The sequence below is a fragment of the Megalops cyprinoides genome, chromosome 2 (assembly GCF_013368585.1).
Source record: "Megalops cyprinoides isolate fMegCyp1 chromosome 2, fMegCyp1.pri, whole genome shotgun sequence".
Lineage (NCBI taxonomy): Eukaryota > Metazoa > Chordata > Actinopteri > Elopiformes > Megalopidae > Megalops > Megalops cyprinoides.
This window is the reverse complement of record NC_050584.1, coordinates 19,724,990-19,741,545: the sequence shown is the minus strand read 5'-3', so window position 1 is coordinate 19,741,545 and position 16,556 is coordinate 19,724,990. Positions and strand designations below refer to the sequence as shown.

Below are 16,556 nucleotides of genomic sequence, written 5' to 3'. Positions count from 1 at the left end.
CAAGTCCACTGGTGAAAGAAAGACAGATGAATGTCTCCCTCTGTTGTTGAAAGTGAAATATACGCAATACATCTGGGTCTGTAGTTAGGTGATGATTCAGCCTTTGAAATATATTTTAAAACCCATAGGGTACTCTGTAATTCCTCTGTTGTAACAGCTCTAATCACGATCTATTAAAAAAACCTAATCAAACTTTACCATCCATTCATCCATCCAAAATTTCAAACCTTGTGGAGATTACCAGGGCAACAAAAACAGCACAAAGCATTTGGATTTGGAATGTCTAAAAACATGGCAACCAATAAAAAAATAGCTCAGAAATCTAACAAAACAACAATTATTCAAAAATAATTCATGGCTTGTTTGAATGAAGCTTGTGCATTGTTTATAGACTCATTCTGTAACAAAAACTCTGTTGTGAGCCATATAGAGAGTGTATGAAATTAAGAGCCCCATGAAAATGTTCTTTAAGAGCACTTACTGTACGGTACACAGTGTTTGCTTGGATGGATCAAGCAATCATAAATCAGCCTTGAAAGTGCTATTGATTTGCTATGTGCGTCATACCGCCAACTAAACACCTTCCTTGTATTCTATTTCATCGTCAAATATTAATGAAGATTTCAACTCTTTTTTGTTTGTTTAAGATGCAGTTAGAAATGCATGTTAAATTGTAATAATATGATGAATAGCTTATATTTAAATAAAATACCGCCAACTAAAACCTTCCGTTTTGTCTCAGGTCATTTTAGTCACTGTCACTTGAATGTAGTGTTTGGTGTATGATGCTCTGAAGGTAGTGATGATGATCTTATCAGTTCACATTACCATTACCCATAAAATGGGTTAACTTATCTAGGTGAATTAAATATTAATCTTATTGTGTTTTAAGAGTGGTATACAATACTGTATGAATAACTACATTGTTTACTGAATAAATGAACCAACATGTAGCCACTCTTGCAAGAGATTTGTTTTAATTATGGTATTCATAAAATAGCCTCTCAGTTTTCCTTGCCTTCTTGCTCAATATGATAAGGAAAAGATATCAGAGCATGACTATATTATGGTCACTCATTATTTTTTATCCTGGAAACAGGAAGGCACAGACCATAAATGAATTATGAGTGGTACAAATGTGTAGACAGTGCAGACAAACTGTTCTTTTGTAAACATTGTGGTGCAAGAGCGGCTGGCTTAGGGGTGTCCCAAGCAAGGACAAGCAAGGGGTCATGTCAGAAGTTCAAACTCCCCAAAAGAATGGCTGCACACACAAAATGCTCAGCTCAGCAACATTTGATGGAACTGCCACCAGTAATCATGAAGGAGTTGTGGGTGAGGTTAAATCACTCCGTCAGGATAACTTAACCCTTTGGCTGATGGAAGTTATAGTAGTTAGCCATGTTTGTTGATGAATTGCAACTTTGTCAAAAATGGTTGCAAAATGCATCCAAGCAGGCACCCTTGCCAACATTGTAATCAAATGATAGATGACTTAAAATGAAATGCAACACAACCTCATGTCTGATTTTCTTCTGGGTTAAAATGAAAATTACTGCACATGTATTCTAATCTGAGCAATGATAGATCAAAAAAACTTGTTACTAGTTTCATACACTCGTGTCTGTGAACTGGATTTCTCATCATTTTCTCTTATTGAAGGCTGAAGATGTGAAACACCTCATAAAATGAGAATGCTGCCATGTCTCAGTATAACCTGTCTATAACAATCTTAGAAGAGCCCTCCAATTTATTCAAACTCCTGATGAAATATGACCAAAAATAAAAAAAGACAGAAAGAAATAAACCAGAAAAAATGTATACATGGAATATTTTCTGCATAAAAAATAAAAATGTTGTACTTTAATCTTGATAGAATTGCATATCCCAAAGTCATATTGTTCATTTATTTCAGAAAACACAAGGGTCACATTTATTCACATTTATTTATATTATCTTTAAGTAATCTTTTTAATGAAATGCAAGAAACCCAAATTTACGTCATCATTTTACTTTTTGGATGTTCGATGACAACTTTTGGAACTGTGAGGACGCCTCCAAAGGTTTTCTTCTTCCTGGGTTGTGGGCAGAGGTAACATACAACAGAAATTCATCAGTGGCATGCATCATCCAGGTTAAGGTTAAGATACAAGCTAGGAGATGGCTGTGAAAGAATGAATAAAAATCTGCTATACTGTTAAATGTAAGACTGCTGATACAGCAGCAACCCTGTTAGGGACACATACTTTAGGAGGCAATCATGAATTCAAAGGTAGTATTTGTAAATCTCCAAAACAAAATCCAGGACAAAAGGTACCATTTGACATCATTTGTGTGAATGTGGCATTTGTGGCCAGGATGCAAAGAAGAAGCCTCTTCTGATGACAAAACAAAAAAGATACCACTTGAAATTGTTAAATTACATCTGAATGACAATTGGAAATATGTCTTATGATTGTAAGGATCATTTTCTTGAAGAGGACGCAGATTCAGGTATCAGTGAAGGGAGTTTACCATGGAGTAGTCAGGAATATACAGTACATATAGTTCACCACCGAATGTGTGTGCGTGCCAGATTCCATGAACAACATGCTGACCATAGTCATCAAAAGAACATTTACAGACAGACAATAACCTAGCCAGCATTTGATAAACAGAGCACAATATATCCTATCTCCATTTTCAATGTATCTGTCTTACAAGCCAATAGAAATGTGTTGTGAACACTGAAACTCATAATAGCGATTTCATCATTTTTGATGCCTATTAATCAAGTATCGTACTGTAAACTTGGCCTACACAACACAGAATGTATTAAAAACAACAGCACTTATTATGCTATGCTATGTCTCTTAGTATCCTCATAAGAAAAACAGACAAGCAACTGTGGGAACTCTGCAGCACCAGAGAACTAACTCTTTGAGGCACCTCTTGGAATTGGAAGGCTGCCTGGAAAACTTCCACATTACGTGAACTGTAATCAGCACTTCACTTTTGTTTGAAAGGCCTCACTCAGGGAAACCACTGAGAAAAGAGAAGAGAAAACCTGCTGAAAAGGTAGAGAGGGACTTTGTTTGTTGGTGTTGATTTATTGATGAATCCCAAAGCCATCTGAAAATTTTCCCCCAATGATCTTGCCTTATTTTTGTGCACTAAGCTCCTGTCTATTGCCTAAGAAACCGCAATCTTTAACTCACAATTGTTAATGTCGACATGTATACCATCCTTTTCATTAGGGGATTCAGTTTATGGCTATATGCCTGGAACACTGGCATTTTCTGCATGGGTTTCCTGGTCTGTTCTTGACAAAAGGTTTGGAACCATGGATGTAAAAGAACAAACCCAAAGTTGTCTTCACAAATCCCAGGATTCTCTGGGGACCAGTATGAGAGAGTCAGAGGAGCTTAATACAGTACACCATGCAACCATAGAAGGTGTTTGTTGGCTCACAGAAGCAACTTCAGCATTGTCCATACAACCAAGGATGAAGTGCATCTACACAATTAGCAACATTTACACCCCTACTAAAGTCTTATTGACCTGTTTAAAGCTAATTACAAACTGATTGGACATTTGTTTACCCACTGGAAAATGAGTTGAAAAACACACACTTTTATAAGTAATTTATGAAACCTGATTTTGGTGCTAATTATTTTCATTGAATTCATATTCTGACCATCACACTGAAAAAAATTACACATATTGATTTGTTTCACTGTCCCAAAGAAAATCTTAATGACTTGCTAAACTGTGGGATTTTCTTGATACATGCTGTTTTATATATCATCTAAATATAGTGGACCTGTTCTTTCAGGAAGGAATTGATTGCTCATATTCTAGCTAAAATGTGTCAGTAATGTGGCTGGTGTACTAATTATGGGTGATAATTTTCAAGGTTTAAATGAGACATCTGTTTTTCCTGCTGAGACCATGTGCTACATGCAGATGAGGAGACAGCTGAGAAACCATGGACTTGAGCAACATTTGGAACATTACCCAATCTGTCAATTTTCAGAAAGAAACTGTATTATCCTGAGAAGTTTATATCCAGTCTAATAATGAAGGCAAATATTTGTCACTTTGTCTGAATATGTTTAACAAAGGCAGCATATTCCATGACCATAGCTGGCTTCACTACACGTTTTATTATAATGCAATATAAGCAGATTTCGGTACTGTAGCCGCTGTGCCCAACAATTATGTGACTCCCTGTCCTCTGGGACTCGTGAAATCATCACTGGCTTTGCACTCTGCTTTTCATGGTTATTTGAAATAATGATTTGTGCATAAACTTGATATGTGCTGGTTAGACTGCCTGTCCCCACGACAGTCGGATGCGCACAGGCAAGCTTTTTGAAAGCTTTTTCGTCATGACTCATAGATTGTTAGTCATTAACGGTGTCATCAGTTTTCCTCTTAATGTGCAACTTCCCCTTTTTTCTTCACTTTCCTTTCTAATGTGTGTTAGTAACAATGGAAGACTGATAGCCTTCCCAGAATTTGTGGTCAAAATATCTTTATCCTGCATTAGCATTGAGACCTTTAGGGTGTGCCTTCTACACACAGCGATTGCTTGATTTCTGATTTCTTGCATAAAAATGGTTAAGCAATTTCGTGCATTTTAAGCAGTAGCATAAGATTCAAACGGTCTTTTTTCAGGTTTTTGTCAAATTCATTTCCTGCCTCAGTTATTCCTTACCTGCCTTCACACTAATCCGTTTGTCACATGTTAAAAGAAGACCGAAGACCGAATGTTTAATTCATCACAGCTGAAGGGATAGTTCAGTTTGTGGTGCATTTCGTGACGTGATTTAGCCACAGTGAAAAGCGCAACTGTGCAAGACTAATGCTATTTTATTACTTGAAAAAGTTATAAGCAAACGTGCACTGTTTTCAGTAATCATCGAAAGTTGAGCCCGAAATGCCTTGTGCTTTGACTGTATTGCCAGGACGATATTAGCCTAAATGTCAGTTCTTTTTCTGCACGTCAAGTAAACGTTTCACTGCAGTGATATCATCTTATGACATAGCTCCGTTGTTGTGATGGGGTAATGTGTCTTGTGAAATCACGTTACTCTTTGACATCTGTCAATGTTATATGATTACCTATATTGGCTTTTAAGGGAGAACTTAATACACACACGCGCGCATAGAGAGAGAGAGAAAGAAAGAGAGAGGGAGAGTTGCTTGAAGCTGCGTTCCCGGCAAGGCTGTCGACACACGAGTGACCAGAACTTCACCAATGCGTAAAGTAGTAGAGGGAAATGCAGTTTTATGAAGTTAAAATACTCGCTTGAATTAAGTCTCCTTTTATTGAGGGCGACCATTCCACGTTCAGTAACAGACTTCGTGCAGAAGACAAAGATTCCATCGATTCCATCACTAAAAAAATTTACAGTCAATTTTGTAATACAACGAGATAAATTAATATCTCTGTGTTAAAGATAATTTTGCTTTTTAGACGCTGATTTTAAACTTCATGTCTCATTATAACGTGTTATGTCAATCCAGTCGACCGTCATTAAATGCTTTTTAGATATTGATTCGTCTGCATTTTCGCACACCCATTTAACCGAGCGCAACTCTTTTCTAAGCAATAAAGATCACTTGAATCGGCAAAGAGAACGTTTGCAAAACAGTGTATTGGTGAATATGAGGAAGCAATTTTATATTTGGATGTGAACATACATATAAATGAAGTGTGTTTTGAATTTAGGCGATGATAGCTCAAGAACGAGTAAGTAAGCAGTAAAGGCGTGGCGCTACTTTGTGAATAGGTTGTGTACATAGCTGCACTGGTTAGGCATAAATTTAAAGGCAGGAATTGAGATCGCAAATAGCCTACACAGTCCTGTAAATGTGCGGAACAGTTAAAAGCCTATATATCACTACAGAGTAGACCATTTGTTGCTTTATATCGTCTGGCAATATGAAATTTTAAAATAAAAGTATTCCGCAAACTACCTGAAAATGATGCGTGTATTGTAGAATATTCTGGTGTGGTCACGTCGGAGCCCTTCTACAAATATCACCCGAAAGTAATAGCCTGCATTGTTATCACTGAGTTGGACAGACGACATATGTCACATATAATAAACAAATATTTTTAAAAACACATACAACACGCACATAGCTCCTGGAAATTGCACCCAAACCCTGTGAGGTCTTGAGGCATGTCTGTGGGGGTACGACTATCATTTCCCAAAAACGAACGAAAACCAGATCGTCGAAAGCTCTCCGTAACGTAACTAATGAGGCAAAACTGGGATTAATATGGCAATATGACCAAGACTACAGGCTACTTACACGTTTTAATCCTTAAACGTATGCAAATAAACTATTCCCGAGTTTGTATTAAACACTTTCCCCGTAACATGACAGGGTTAGGTTTATTAAACTTTATGGATTGTCCAAGTTATCAGAGTGAACGATTCACTAACTATACGTAATGAAAGAGGGGGAAAATTGTTATTTTTTAAATAAAAAAAGAAATATTTCTTTTTACATTCACAACGGCATGTTATTTGGTTATGCGCGCTGCTGCCGCTTTCGGCATAAATAATGCTGTCTCATGAATGAAACAAGAATACCAGGACTTTCTGAATGAATTGGGGACATAATTAATGTCGTGACTAAGTCATTTTCAGTGGTATTCTGTCAAATGGGAGGAAGCCGCAGCCGGCTGAACGATTGGCCACAGGCAGAAAGAAAATGGCTTTTCTTTCGAACGGCCACTTGATGGCACTCTTCACTCGGCACTTTGAAACGACAAGTTTATGTAAGGGTGGATTTTCGACGTCATTTTTAGAATCAGCCCTCGGTTAAAAAAGGAAAAAAGTTTCTGCACGCAAGACTTTAAATGTTCGTCACATTACGTCGGAGTAGACGAAAGGATACACCTGCGTGATTCATGCAATGAACCACTCGTCGTATTTTCTAAAACATACAGAAAATCGAATGTTGCTGATACATTTTAACTTGTGTAGCCTACCCGGCATTTGCATTCTTCAAAGCCCACGTTGTTGTTTACTACAAATAATTTTACATTAAATGCTACATCCAGTATTTACATTCAGCATATAGAACCATGACTCATAAATAAAAGAAACATTTGTGGTTTTTATAAATGTTTCTGAAACAATGTGTTTGTTTGAAACAGTGTATTTCAAAACGAACAAACGGATATTAAAACAGGATTTGGCCTTCTATTCAGAGAAGTCCCTCTTATTGTAAGACTGTTCTCCACTTCATTTTCAATCTAGCTTTTGGGAGTTCGTGTGAAGCCAAATTCATTTAGTGAAATCCTTGATTATGAATCTGATTAACTGGTAGCTACGTTTTAGGTACGCATTCCTGACGGAAGAATAAAAACGATAGAAAATACTCTCCTAAAACCCCTTAAATCGAAAGGTGTGTCAGACAGGTGTCCAGATTTAGTAATGATTGACAAACCACAATATTCTTTTTATGCCAAACATATGCCTATTTTTTCATTAATTGTTTGGTTTGCACAGTATTTCTAAAAGAGGGAGTAGCCTTATGTCATTTTACATACATGATAAAATAGCCTAATCCATAAATGTTGTTGAGCGGTGAATTTTAGGTACAATAATCGTTCTCACTTTATCCAAATGAAAACACACCGCGTGGCTAAGTTATGAATGTATCGAACAAAACAAAGGAAAAACCTTCATTTACCACCTTGAGTTTAGTGCCTTGAATGCAAATGCGAGTAAAAGTCGAAGGTTTTGATATTTCAGCACCACCGGGGCGGACAGCACCGATCTCTTGTTAACCCCCTGTCGTTAAGTATGGATCATACTTAAGTCAAAGGATCCCACTCATCTTCAATGTTCATGACTTATAGAGGCGTAATCGTGGGGTTGAATAAAACATACATACATAGATGTGTTTGAAGGAACGATTTAAACTGACTTGTTCGGGGGGTATTGAAACCGCCCACGGAAAATGACCTCAGCTGACCGTAATATCGTATATGACACGCAGACAAATATTAGCATTCATCCTTTGTCCGAAAATTAAGTTTTTAACTAAACATCCATGTGAGGTTTATGACTCTGACTAGTCCATCGATGAGGAAGGAAAAGTACTATTATATTCCGGGAGGAAGGGTTGATGACGTCTGTAGCATCCTTAATGTGACTTATGAAAAAGGCAAGCCACAGGATTCATGAATAAAAATCCGAGGGAATCGGAGGGCAGAACAAAAACTTTGGGCTAAAGATAATATGTAGACAAATGTTTACACTCCTTTTCACGGAGCTGTGTTTGTACAGAAACCTAATAATTGCATATTGTATATAAAAGTGTAGAGGGTTGGACACATTGACGGCACATAAGGGAACGGCGGAGGCGCTTCAGAGAAGTAGTGCCGTGAGAAAGATTTTATCTCATTCTCACAGTCGCAGCCTCACCCGGATCGCATCCAGCTCTACTCTCTACTCCGCAATAGGTATGTGGAAAAATCTTTGATGTCTCAAATAGATAGGCTCTACTGCAGGCATGAATTAAAATGGGAAACATTTGAGGAAGAAACTTGGAGCGCGTTGAGGATTTAAAACAAACAAGCGGAAACGTTTTTCTTCTTCACCCTTGCTTTTTCTTTGGTTGAGATTTTATCGTTCACCAAACGGACATCGCCGCACTTGCATGCATTCCACAAAGTTTTGGTGGCGGTTAGCGGGGGGATATTTCACAATTCTTGTAATTATAGGAATTTCAAGCTTTACAAATTGATCGCTAAACTAGAGAAAAAAATCATTGGGAGGTACATTTGTCTGAGTTTCCCAGCGTTTTTTCGCTGTAATGGGCAACATTGTGTTTGTAAGAAGGCAGATAATGGATGGCACCTGATGTTTCACCTTTGTAACTTTCTGATATTTCCTTCACAGAATGGCAATGTCTAGAAAAGCGACTTTAGCATTACTCATCTACGGAATCATAATGCACTACAGCGTCTGCTGTTCACCTATTGGGCTTAGCTACCCTAATGTTAGGTACGTAAAGGCGGATGCCTTTCTTCTTTACTTTTACTCAGCGCAAATGGCATTTCTGCATATGCTTTCATGGTCAATCGAATAATCAGTTTTAAAAGATCTGTTTTTCCGAGACATTTGGAAATTGTTGCCTAAAAACAGTAAGGCAGAAGGTTGGTAGGCTAACGAAAAATGGTAAAGAAAAAATGTAGAAGTACAATTGTCTTGTCAATTGAAAGACGATAAACACAACGGCTTGTGAAATGAAATGAAATTAAATGAAATTTTCCTCAACGCAAACAAAAGTAAAACTGTGCTGGCATTTAAATTAACAGGCGATACAACTGCATTAGAGTGCATGGCGTCTAATTGCTGAAACGACAACCATTAGTGGAAATTTGGAAAAAACTCGCCCATCCACTGAAAAGGATGCGCTGTAGTGGGGGACTGTCCCTTGAGTGATGGTTAAATAGCATAATTTGTTGAGATGTTGAGCAAAATGAACCAAATGATGCTACGCACAGGATCAATCACTATCGCATTTTGTTACTGAATATACTGGATTCTAGTCTGGATATTCATTCATTCTTTTTTTAGTTGGACTGCTGCTGATAATATCCAGAATTATTTTTATAGTGAATTTTCATTGGGCACACAAATGTCATTTAATTAATGATATATCAGTGGACAAAAGAGATTCTTTTCGAGTTTTTTTTCCACTTCGAGACTGTATTTTAGTTCATATTATTATACTCCCAATGGGCTTAGTAAAAATACGATCAGTTGCAATGCTATTTCCAGCGAAACCCAGAATACACACATAAAAGCACAAACGTTCATTCTTAGGGCCTTGTAATCCTGTTATGTCAGTGAGCACGTGATTTCTTAATTAAAGGTCATTTATTAAACTATCAAATCGCTCGTTTCTATCAAGTAATGTTTTATACTGGACATGCGTTCTACGTTGTTATAAGAAAATAAAGTATTAATAGGCCACTACAAATAAACCTACATGTTTGTGATAGGGCCGGATTTATACAATTTAATATTATAATTAAACTGAACATAAAACGTGTTTAACATTTATTTCTTATTTCAGACTTGAAAATGAGGTATACGACGAGGACGGAAACTCGTTACCCGACTTGGCTTTTGACAGTGATCAAATTGCTATAAGGAGCCCCCCATCTGTCATTGACGACGTGTACACGTTATACTACCCACCGGAGAAGAGGTGATTATTACCCTAAATGTTAACGGAGATCACGTTGGACATTTCATTATTGGGATTTTTTTCTGTTTAGCGTGTTTCTGTTCATCTATGTTTTTCTATGTTTTATGTTGTTTACTAAATGTTCTGTCCAGACTCATATTTTGCTGGAACCTGACATTCGAAATACCTGTAGAGCCTTCCTCTAAATAAGTATCGGAAACGTAACGCTTAACGAGTTCATACTGTAGTCAGGGAGTCCCTGTAGTATCCCAAGGAACATGGACGCATTGGAAAAAAAAAATTAAATAAATAAAAAAGAGAAAGAGAGAACAATAATATACCTCCGCGTAAAATGTAAATACATATACTCGGAGGATATGAATTAGTGAACAAAAAAATAAATATGGCCAATATTTTGGACCATAAATGGCATATTGATTTTGGTATGTTGCCTCTCCGCTGGGTGACTGACGATCTATGTGTTTGGCGTTTTATTATCCCAGAACGGAAAGGCACGCAGACGGAATATTTAATAAGGCCTACAGGAAGGTGCTGGGTCAGTTGTCAGCAAGGAAATATCTGCATTCTCTGATGGCAAAGCGTGTAGGGTAAGGACATTCCTTTTAAGCGTTTATCTCGGTTGCTGTGTAAAGTCTTGTTTTATAGTTTATTTTGAGTGCGTGACAACGTTTTGCTGTGCGTTACGTTTTAATTCTTTTTTCCTTCCCACTGTTCACGAGCCATGTGAAATTCTGTTTCATTTTTTTCTGTGCGTGTGTGCGGTTTTCGCATTCATTTTTTTAAAAAAATTCACATTATAAATTTAAGAAAAGGAATTACTTAAACAATCTTTTAATCTGGAATCTACGACAGATTAATGCAGGTATGATTTAGTTGTTTGTGCAACTCAAAATATTCCATGATTGATCATATCCCTTTAAGGAACACTGCACAGAATCCACGTGGTTGAATAAATTTAATTTGCAGTATGAATAATTTATATTCGTATGGTCTCTTGGGTTAAAGTCCTATGCGATTACACAGTGCTTCCCTTAGATCAACGAAAAAAATGATTTGACATGTTTACATGGAAATATAAAGTATGTAAAAAACAAAGTACATTATTTTAGTCACATTGTTAAAAAAGAAAAAGAGATTAAAGAAAGTGGAAAAAGTATTAACACTGACAGGCTTGTTAATTCCTGGGGAAGGGGCATGTCTCGTGCTACTAGAAAATATCCTGGTTTTCCGTTTTACAGTGGGGGCAGCAATATGGAGGACGATACAGAGCCTTTGTCCAAAAGGCATTCGGATGGGATCTTCACAGACAGCTACAGCCGCTACCGAAAACAAATGGCTGTCAAGAAATATCTGGCAGCGGTCCTGGGGAAAAGGTATAGACAGAGATTTAGAAACAAAGGACGCCGGCTATCCTATTTGTAGCGTTCATAAACAAAACTGCCCTCTGTGTACAGCCCTGAGATCAAGTCATTCTGAGATAACTGAACAATCAGTGGATCGCTCCTGTGTTCTTTAAACATGTATTTATGTATGAAGTAAAGCCATTAAAATGAATATTTTGATAATAATATTGTTTTTCTTTTGTACAAAGCACTTGAGAACGCACAGATCTACTTTGTGGACCAATCTTTTAGTTATATCTATAGCTATATATATATTTATTTAGGCCTACAATAAAAAAGAAAAAAAATGTGCACATGAACGTTATGCGCCTGAGATCATGTCTTTTAAATATATAAATATACATATATAAATATACAGAAATAAATAGATTTTAAAAGACAATCAATGCATTGAATGTTACATTTATTTTTTGTAACTGAAATTAAGAGCTTAGTGTTTTTATTTACAACAGCCCTGAAGACTTAAATTTTCACCATATTCTACAAGACATAAACTTTGATGCCCTCCCGGATGGGGATGAGTTTGAGGCTATTTTGGGAGACTGGCTGAAACAGTTTTCTCCCGAATTTCCGGTGAGTTCCAAGGCTCTTTTTCCGAGGCCTGTCTGGAGGGATCTTACTGTCCCCCCTCTCTCCTCACCTCAGCTTCACCCTGTTTTCTTCCACTCAAAATATACAATTCAATCTCCTTCTTTCCTGGTCTGTGCTTCTGTTTTCTGAAAAGATCCAAAACAATATCTATATCTACATGTATATATGTATATATAATACATGTATATTATATATATACATGTATATGTAATATACATATATATGTATGTATATGTATATAAAATTCTCTTTCAAAATTTCTGATAACTATCCTTTCAAGCTGTGGACTATTGTGTGAATATGAAACACATACTTAAAGTTACTTTAAAATGCTAAAATTTTAGGGGAGGGAAAACCAAATGGGACAGCAGATATTAGAGATTTTAAAAGTACACTTTTTGCTCATCTTTTGCAAGTTTTCCCATGAAATATGCTCCAAAGAGGGGAGACTTGCAGAACCTTGCAGAAAAAAAAGAAAGAAAAAGACACTTCCAGAGTTTATTCTAATCCTGACTCCTTGAGGTCTAGTCCTTAAACTTTAAACAAAGTATCATGTGTTACTCTCTAGTGCTGTTCATGTGTTAAAGAAGCTTTAGAAGAACCTGAGCGCATTTAAGCTTTTTCATGTCTACGTCCACATAAAAAGTATCACAGTTATTTTCTGTGTCATCTAAAGTAGCGGGAGGCACAACCGAGGGGCGCAGATGTTGTTTTTTTCTTAAGAGAAAGAAACAAAAACAAAAAAAAATGGTACTTTTTATGTGGGTTAATTTATTTTTGGTTATTTGCTGTAATATCATAAAAATGATCCCAAACAGTTTTAGGACTTTCATGTTGAATCTTCCTGGTCTCGCTATTGTGCCTCACTTTCTTGTCATGTGAAACAGATGTAAAGTTAGAATGGATCATTAAAGTAATTGTAATCGCCACAAAATCAGTGCAATCTAAAGCACTCACAATTTTTTGCTCACTGATTTTGATTCTATATTGCTGTGTTCACTGTGATTGATGTTGTTTGTTTTGTTTTTCCAACTTTACTTTACAATTTGATGTTGAATGTGAATTTATCTTCCTGTCTTCATATATATGTGGAAACAGGTCTGATTATTGTTTAGCAGGACACTGCTGACAAGATAGATAGTGTTTGATTTACCAGTTCATTGATTCATTTTTTCATTCAACACACAAGTTGTAAGTGCTGATATATTTAAAGACAAAGGCAACACCTGGAAGTTAGGAGACCCTAACAGCAGTTTGTTTAAGATCCTGTTCAAATTTTTATCTTTCAAACCTTGAAGCCCACAAGGCCATCTTGACCATAGGTATCACTTACATCCTCCATTGCGAATATAAGACAAGCCCACCCCTTACATTTTTCCCATTTTGTCTTCTCCATCAAAGATGAGTTATGTTGAAATTTATTTTCTTGTATATTTTTCTATGATTTACGAGAAAGTACAGCAAGTACTGTATCTAAGTTGGTGAGAGAGAGTGTGTGTGTGAGAAAGAGCTAGACAGAGAAAGAGAGCTGGCTAGAAAGAGACTGAGACAAATCAATTTTATGGATGGACAACCTGGTTACACCAGTGAAAGGGCAGAGCAAGGCAAAGGGTTTCCACACCTCATTACAGTGGTAGCATACCAATAAAGGAGTTCGCCTCACATGTGTTCTCTGACAAGGAGTTCAGGTTCAATGAGCCTGGATGAATCAGCTTGACTTTTTATAATTGATACAAAGTTTGGACACTTTAAAGAGCTGCTCAGTAACAAACCTCAACAACAAAAGACAGAAACAGCACATAATCCAGTAGTCCTCTACAGACAAAAATGCAAACAACCAAAAACCAGTGATATTTCACAGATCTCCCTTGCTCTCAGAAAAAACACCCTTTCTATCAATAACCACTAATAAATGCAAAGTTTTATGAAAAAAAAAGTATTATGCAAAGGAGGCCTTGCAGACACTGCCAGTTGAGCCTTGTGATAACAGCAGTAGAACAGAGTGATTCGATCTGTGCCCTGAGTCCTGTGTATGAAATCAATCTTTCTTCAATTTTGCATTCTCCTCCAGGCTTTGTGACGCAGGACGCAGCTTGCGGCTTTGGTGCCTTGCTTCGACTTTAAAATCGCCACGAATCACAGATGGCTATTTAGTGGCCCTACAATGCTGCAAACCATCAGCTTACATTTCACTTTTTGGTTCTTGTTTTTGTGCTGCGCAGAACTTCGATTTGATAAGTAGTGCCAGGATTAGGTTTAGAGAGCGCTATTACTACTATTTCTTTTTGCAGTTGTTTTTGAGTGCTAGATTAGAGATTTGTGATAGTTAGTTGCAAGCATCATGGTTTCCTCTCCGTGACGCCCAGTGTGTATCATTCTGAAAGCGCCAAAAGCCTTACTAAACGTGAAGATTAAACTTAAATATATATATATATATATTTATTGTGTGGAAAATGAATATTAGCAAGTAATATCGTTATAATTACACACGGGACTCCTCAGGGGTAACGTTTATGATTGTTTAAAAAAGGTGTTGTAAGATTTGTATGAATAAATTTTTGTAAACAATACAATTTCGTCTAATCTTTGAAACACATACCACCATAGATTTCTGAAGCAAGGACGTAAGCTTAGCGTTATTTTTAGCTGAATAGGCAGCACAACATACATGACAGATTCAGTATAGATTTTGACCCCAGCTACACATGAAGAGTGCATGTAGCTGACCACTGTTCCCGACAGACAGAAGCACACACTGTTTCTCCCAACATGAGCTGCCATGATATATACAGATCAGTGAGAATGCCAGGGGAAGAGAGTGGCTGTTCCATAGAAACTTTATCTTTGTTATCTTTGTCTTCCCATTCCACCAAATTGATGTGAGTGCATTAAATCAGGTCCAAAGTCATGTGGAATACTGCAAGAATATCATATCATTCCCAAACCGGATTGGAGAATCAAGTCATTCATCACAGTTGTGTCCTACATGAATTTTAATACTCCTTCTAAACATGCAGTTAAAAAACACTAAAATAACAGGGTTTTGCATTAAATAAACAACAATGGTATGCTAAAAATGGATCTCATTGTTCAATAACTGAAATATTTTTTGGGGAAAGAAATTACCCCCTGAAAAAAATCAAAACTTTTTTTAATACAACATTTTGGGTATTTTAATCGACCTTAAAGCTGATAAAAAAAAACAAAAAACAAACAAACAAAAAAAAAAAACAAAACAAATCAGTTGTGAAGGGCCTGCTTCTCAAAGATATTCAAAGGGTGGAAGTGAAGCTGGTGTTGGGCATCAAGTCAATATATAAGTGTCTTGCTAGAAGTGCTAGAGGTGGGATGTCAACTCAACTGGGAAGGATGCTATCCACATCATAACTCTTTTCTTGTCCCAGAAGCCTCTGGGACAGGTCCTGAAGGGAGTGACAGTTCCTCAGCTCCAGTCTGCTTGGGATTAGAGTGTCTGGAAATGCTTTTGGTCCACTGCTGGAAGATGTCTGGCAGATGCACCAACTAGCCTAACCTCTGCCCTGGGATGAAAATCCGCAGTGACAATTTAGGCCATTAGCAAATGTCAAAGAAATGTGGACCTTTCTGCATCTCAGAGCATCTCTGCCACTCAGAATGGATCACAAGACTTCTGTGTATTTCACTGTTAGTGACCAAATCCTATTCTGAGTTTCTGTGCAGGAACACAGTGTTCATACACCCCCTCCCCCTTACTTTGAGCTGAACACATTGTTGGGATAAATGTTCATTGGGGTGCTTTCACCTTGGTTTCATATTCTGCAGCAAATTGATCCAAACCATGAGTAAGAAGAAATACAATACATATTTTGAACTGATTTGCTAATGCCTCCTCTACAGGGTAAATGTGGTAAATTTTGGGTTTACATCTGGTATAAATTTATATCCTTTCAAAAAGAAAGTCATCATTTTACTTGCAGTGACTAACAAGCGATCATTTTCTTTAAAATCTTGATTTTCAGATTAAAGATGCATGACATATTTCATACCCCACAGAACAGTACATTGATCTTATACACACTCAATACTAGTACTGGTGGGACACCACATTCACCATTCTGATTCTCTACAGCTCTACAGCAGCCATTTCTAAGGATACACACGCTCCGACTTTTGTCAGTGTGATTGATGTTTCATCTCACCAGTAAATAAGGCTGTCAAGAAGCTAACAGACATACGACTCATTTAGTAGGCTTGGGCCCCTCCAGTCAAGACACTTAACTGCTCTTGCCCCTAATGGATAACATTCACAAATTGCAGCCTGTAATAGGACCTGCCCTACACATGGCATCGCAG

At 37.1% G+C, this 16,556-nt stretch overlaps 1 protein-coding gene across 3 annotated transcripts; it reads left to right on the top strand.

The window, feature by feature from the left end:
* Positions 1 to 8,176: 8,176 nt before the first annotated feature.
* LOC118772701 (glucagon family neuropeptides-like) lies at positions 8,177 to 14,606 on the top strand. 3 transcript variants are annotated; one of them, XM_036521255.1, is made up of 7 exons: positions 8,177 to 8,473; positions 8,913 to 9,017; positions 10,096 to 10,230; positions 10,713 to 10,817; positions 11,469 to 11,603; positions 12,086 to 12,206; positions 14,296 to 14,377. In XM_036521255.1, exons 2-7 carry the CDS (start codon positions 8,914 to 8,916, stop codon positions 14,302 to 14,304), a joined length of 609 nt encoding a protein of 202 aa, XP_036377148.1. In that variant the 5' UTR covers positions 8,177 to 8,473; position 8,913; the 3' UTR covers positions 14,305 to 14,377. The 3 variants fall into 3 exon arrangements, with proteins under 3 accessions (XP_036377148.1, XP_036377149.1, XP_036377150.1); XM_036521256.1 differs by lacking the exons at positions 11,469 to 11,603; positions 12,086 to 12,206 and having other exon boundaries at positions 14,296 to 14,606; XM_036521257.1 differs by lacking the exons at positions 10,713 to 10,817; positions 12,086 to 12,206; positions 14,296 to 14,377 and having other exon boundaries at positions 11,469 to 11,722.
* The last annotated feature ends 1,950 nt before the right edge of the window (positions 14,607 to 16,556 follow it).

Excerpts from the sequence above, each read along its gene's own strand:
- LOC118772701 (XM_036521255.1), top strand. The coding sequence starts at position 8,914 with ATGGCAATGTCTAGAAAAGCGACTTTAGCATTACTCATCTACGGAATC. Across the intron at positions 10,231-10,712 it reads TACTACCCACCGGAGAAGAG|AACGGAAAGGCACGCAGACG; the intron begins GTGATTATTACC and ends TTATTATCCCAG. Across the intron at positions 11,604-12,085 it reads GCAGCGGTCCTGGGGAAAAG|CCCTGAAGACTTAAATTTTC; the intron begins GTATAGACAGAG and ends TATTTACAACAG.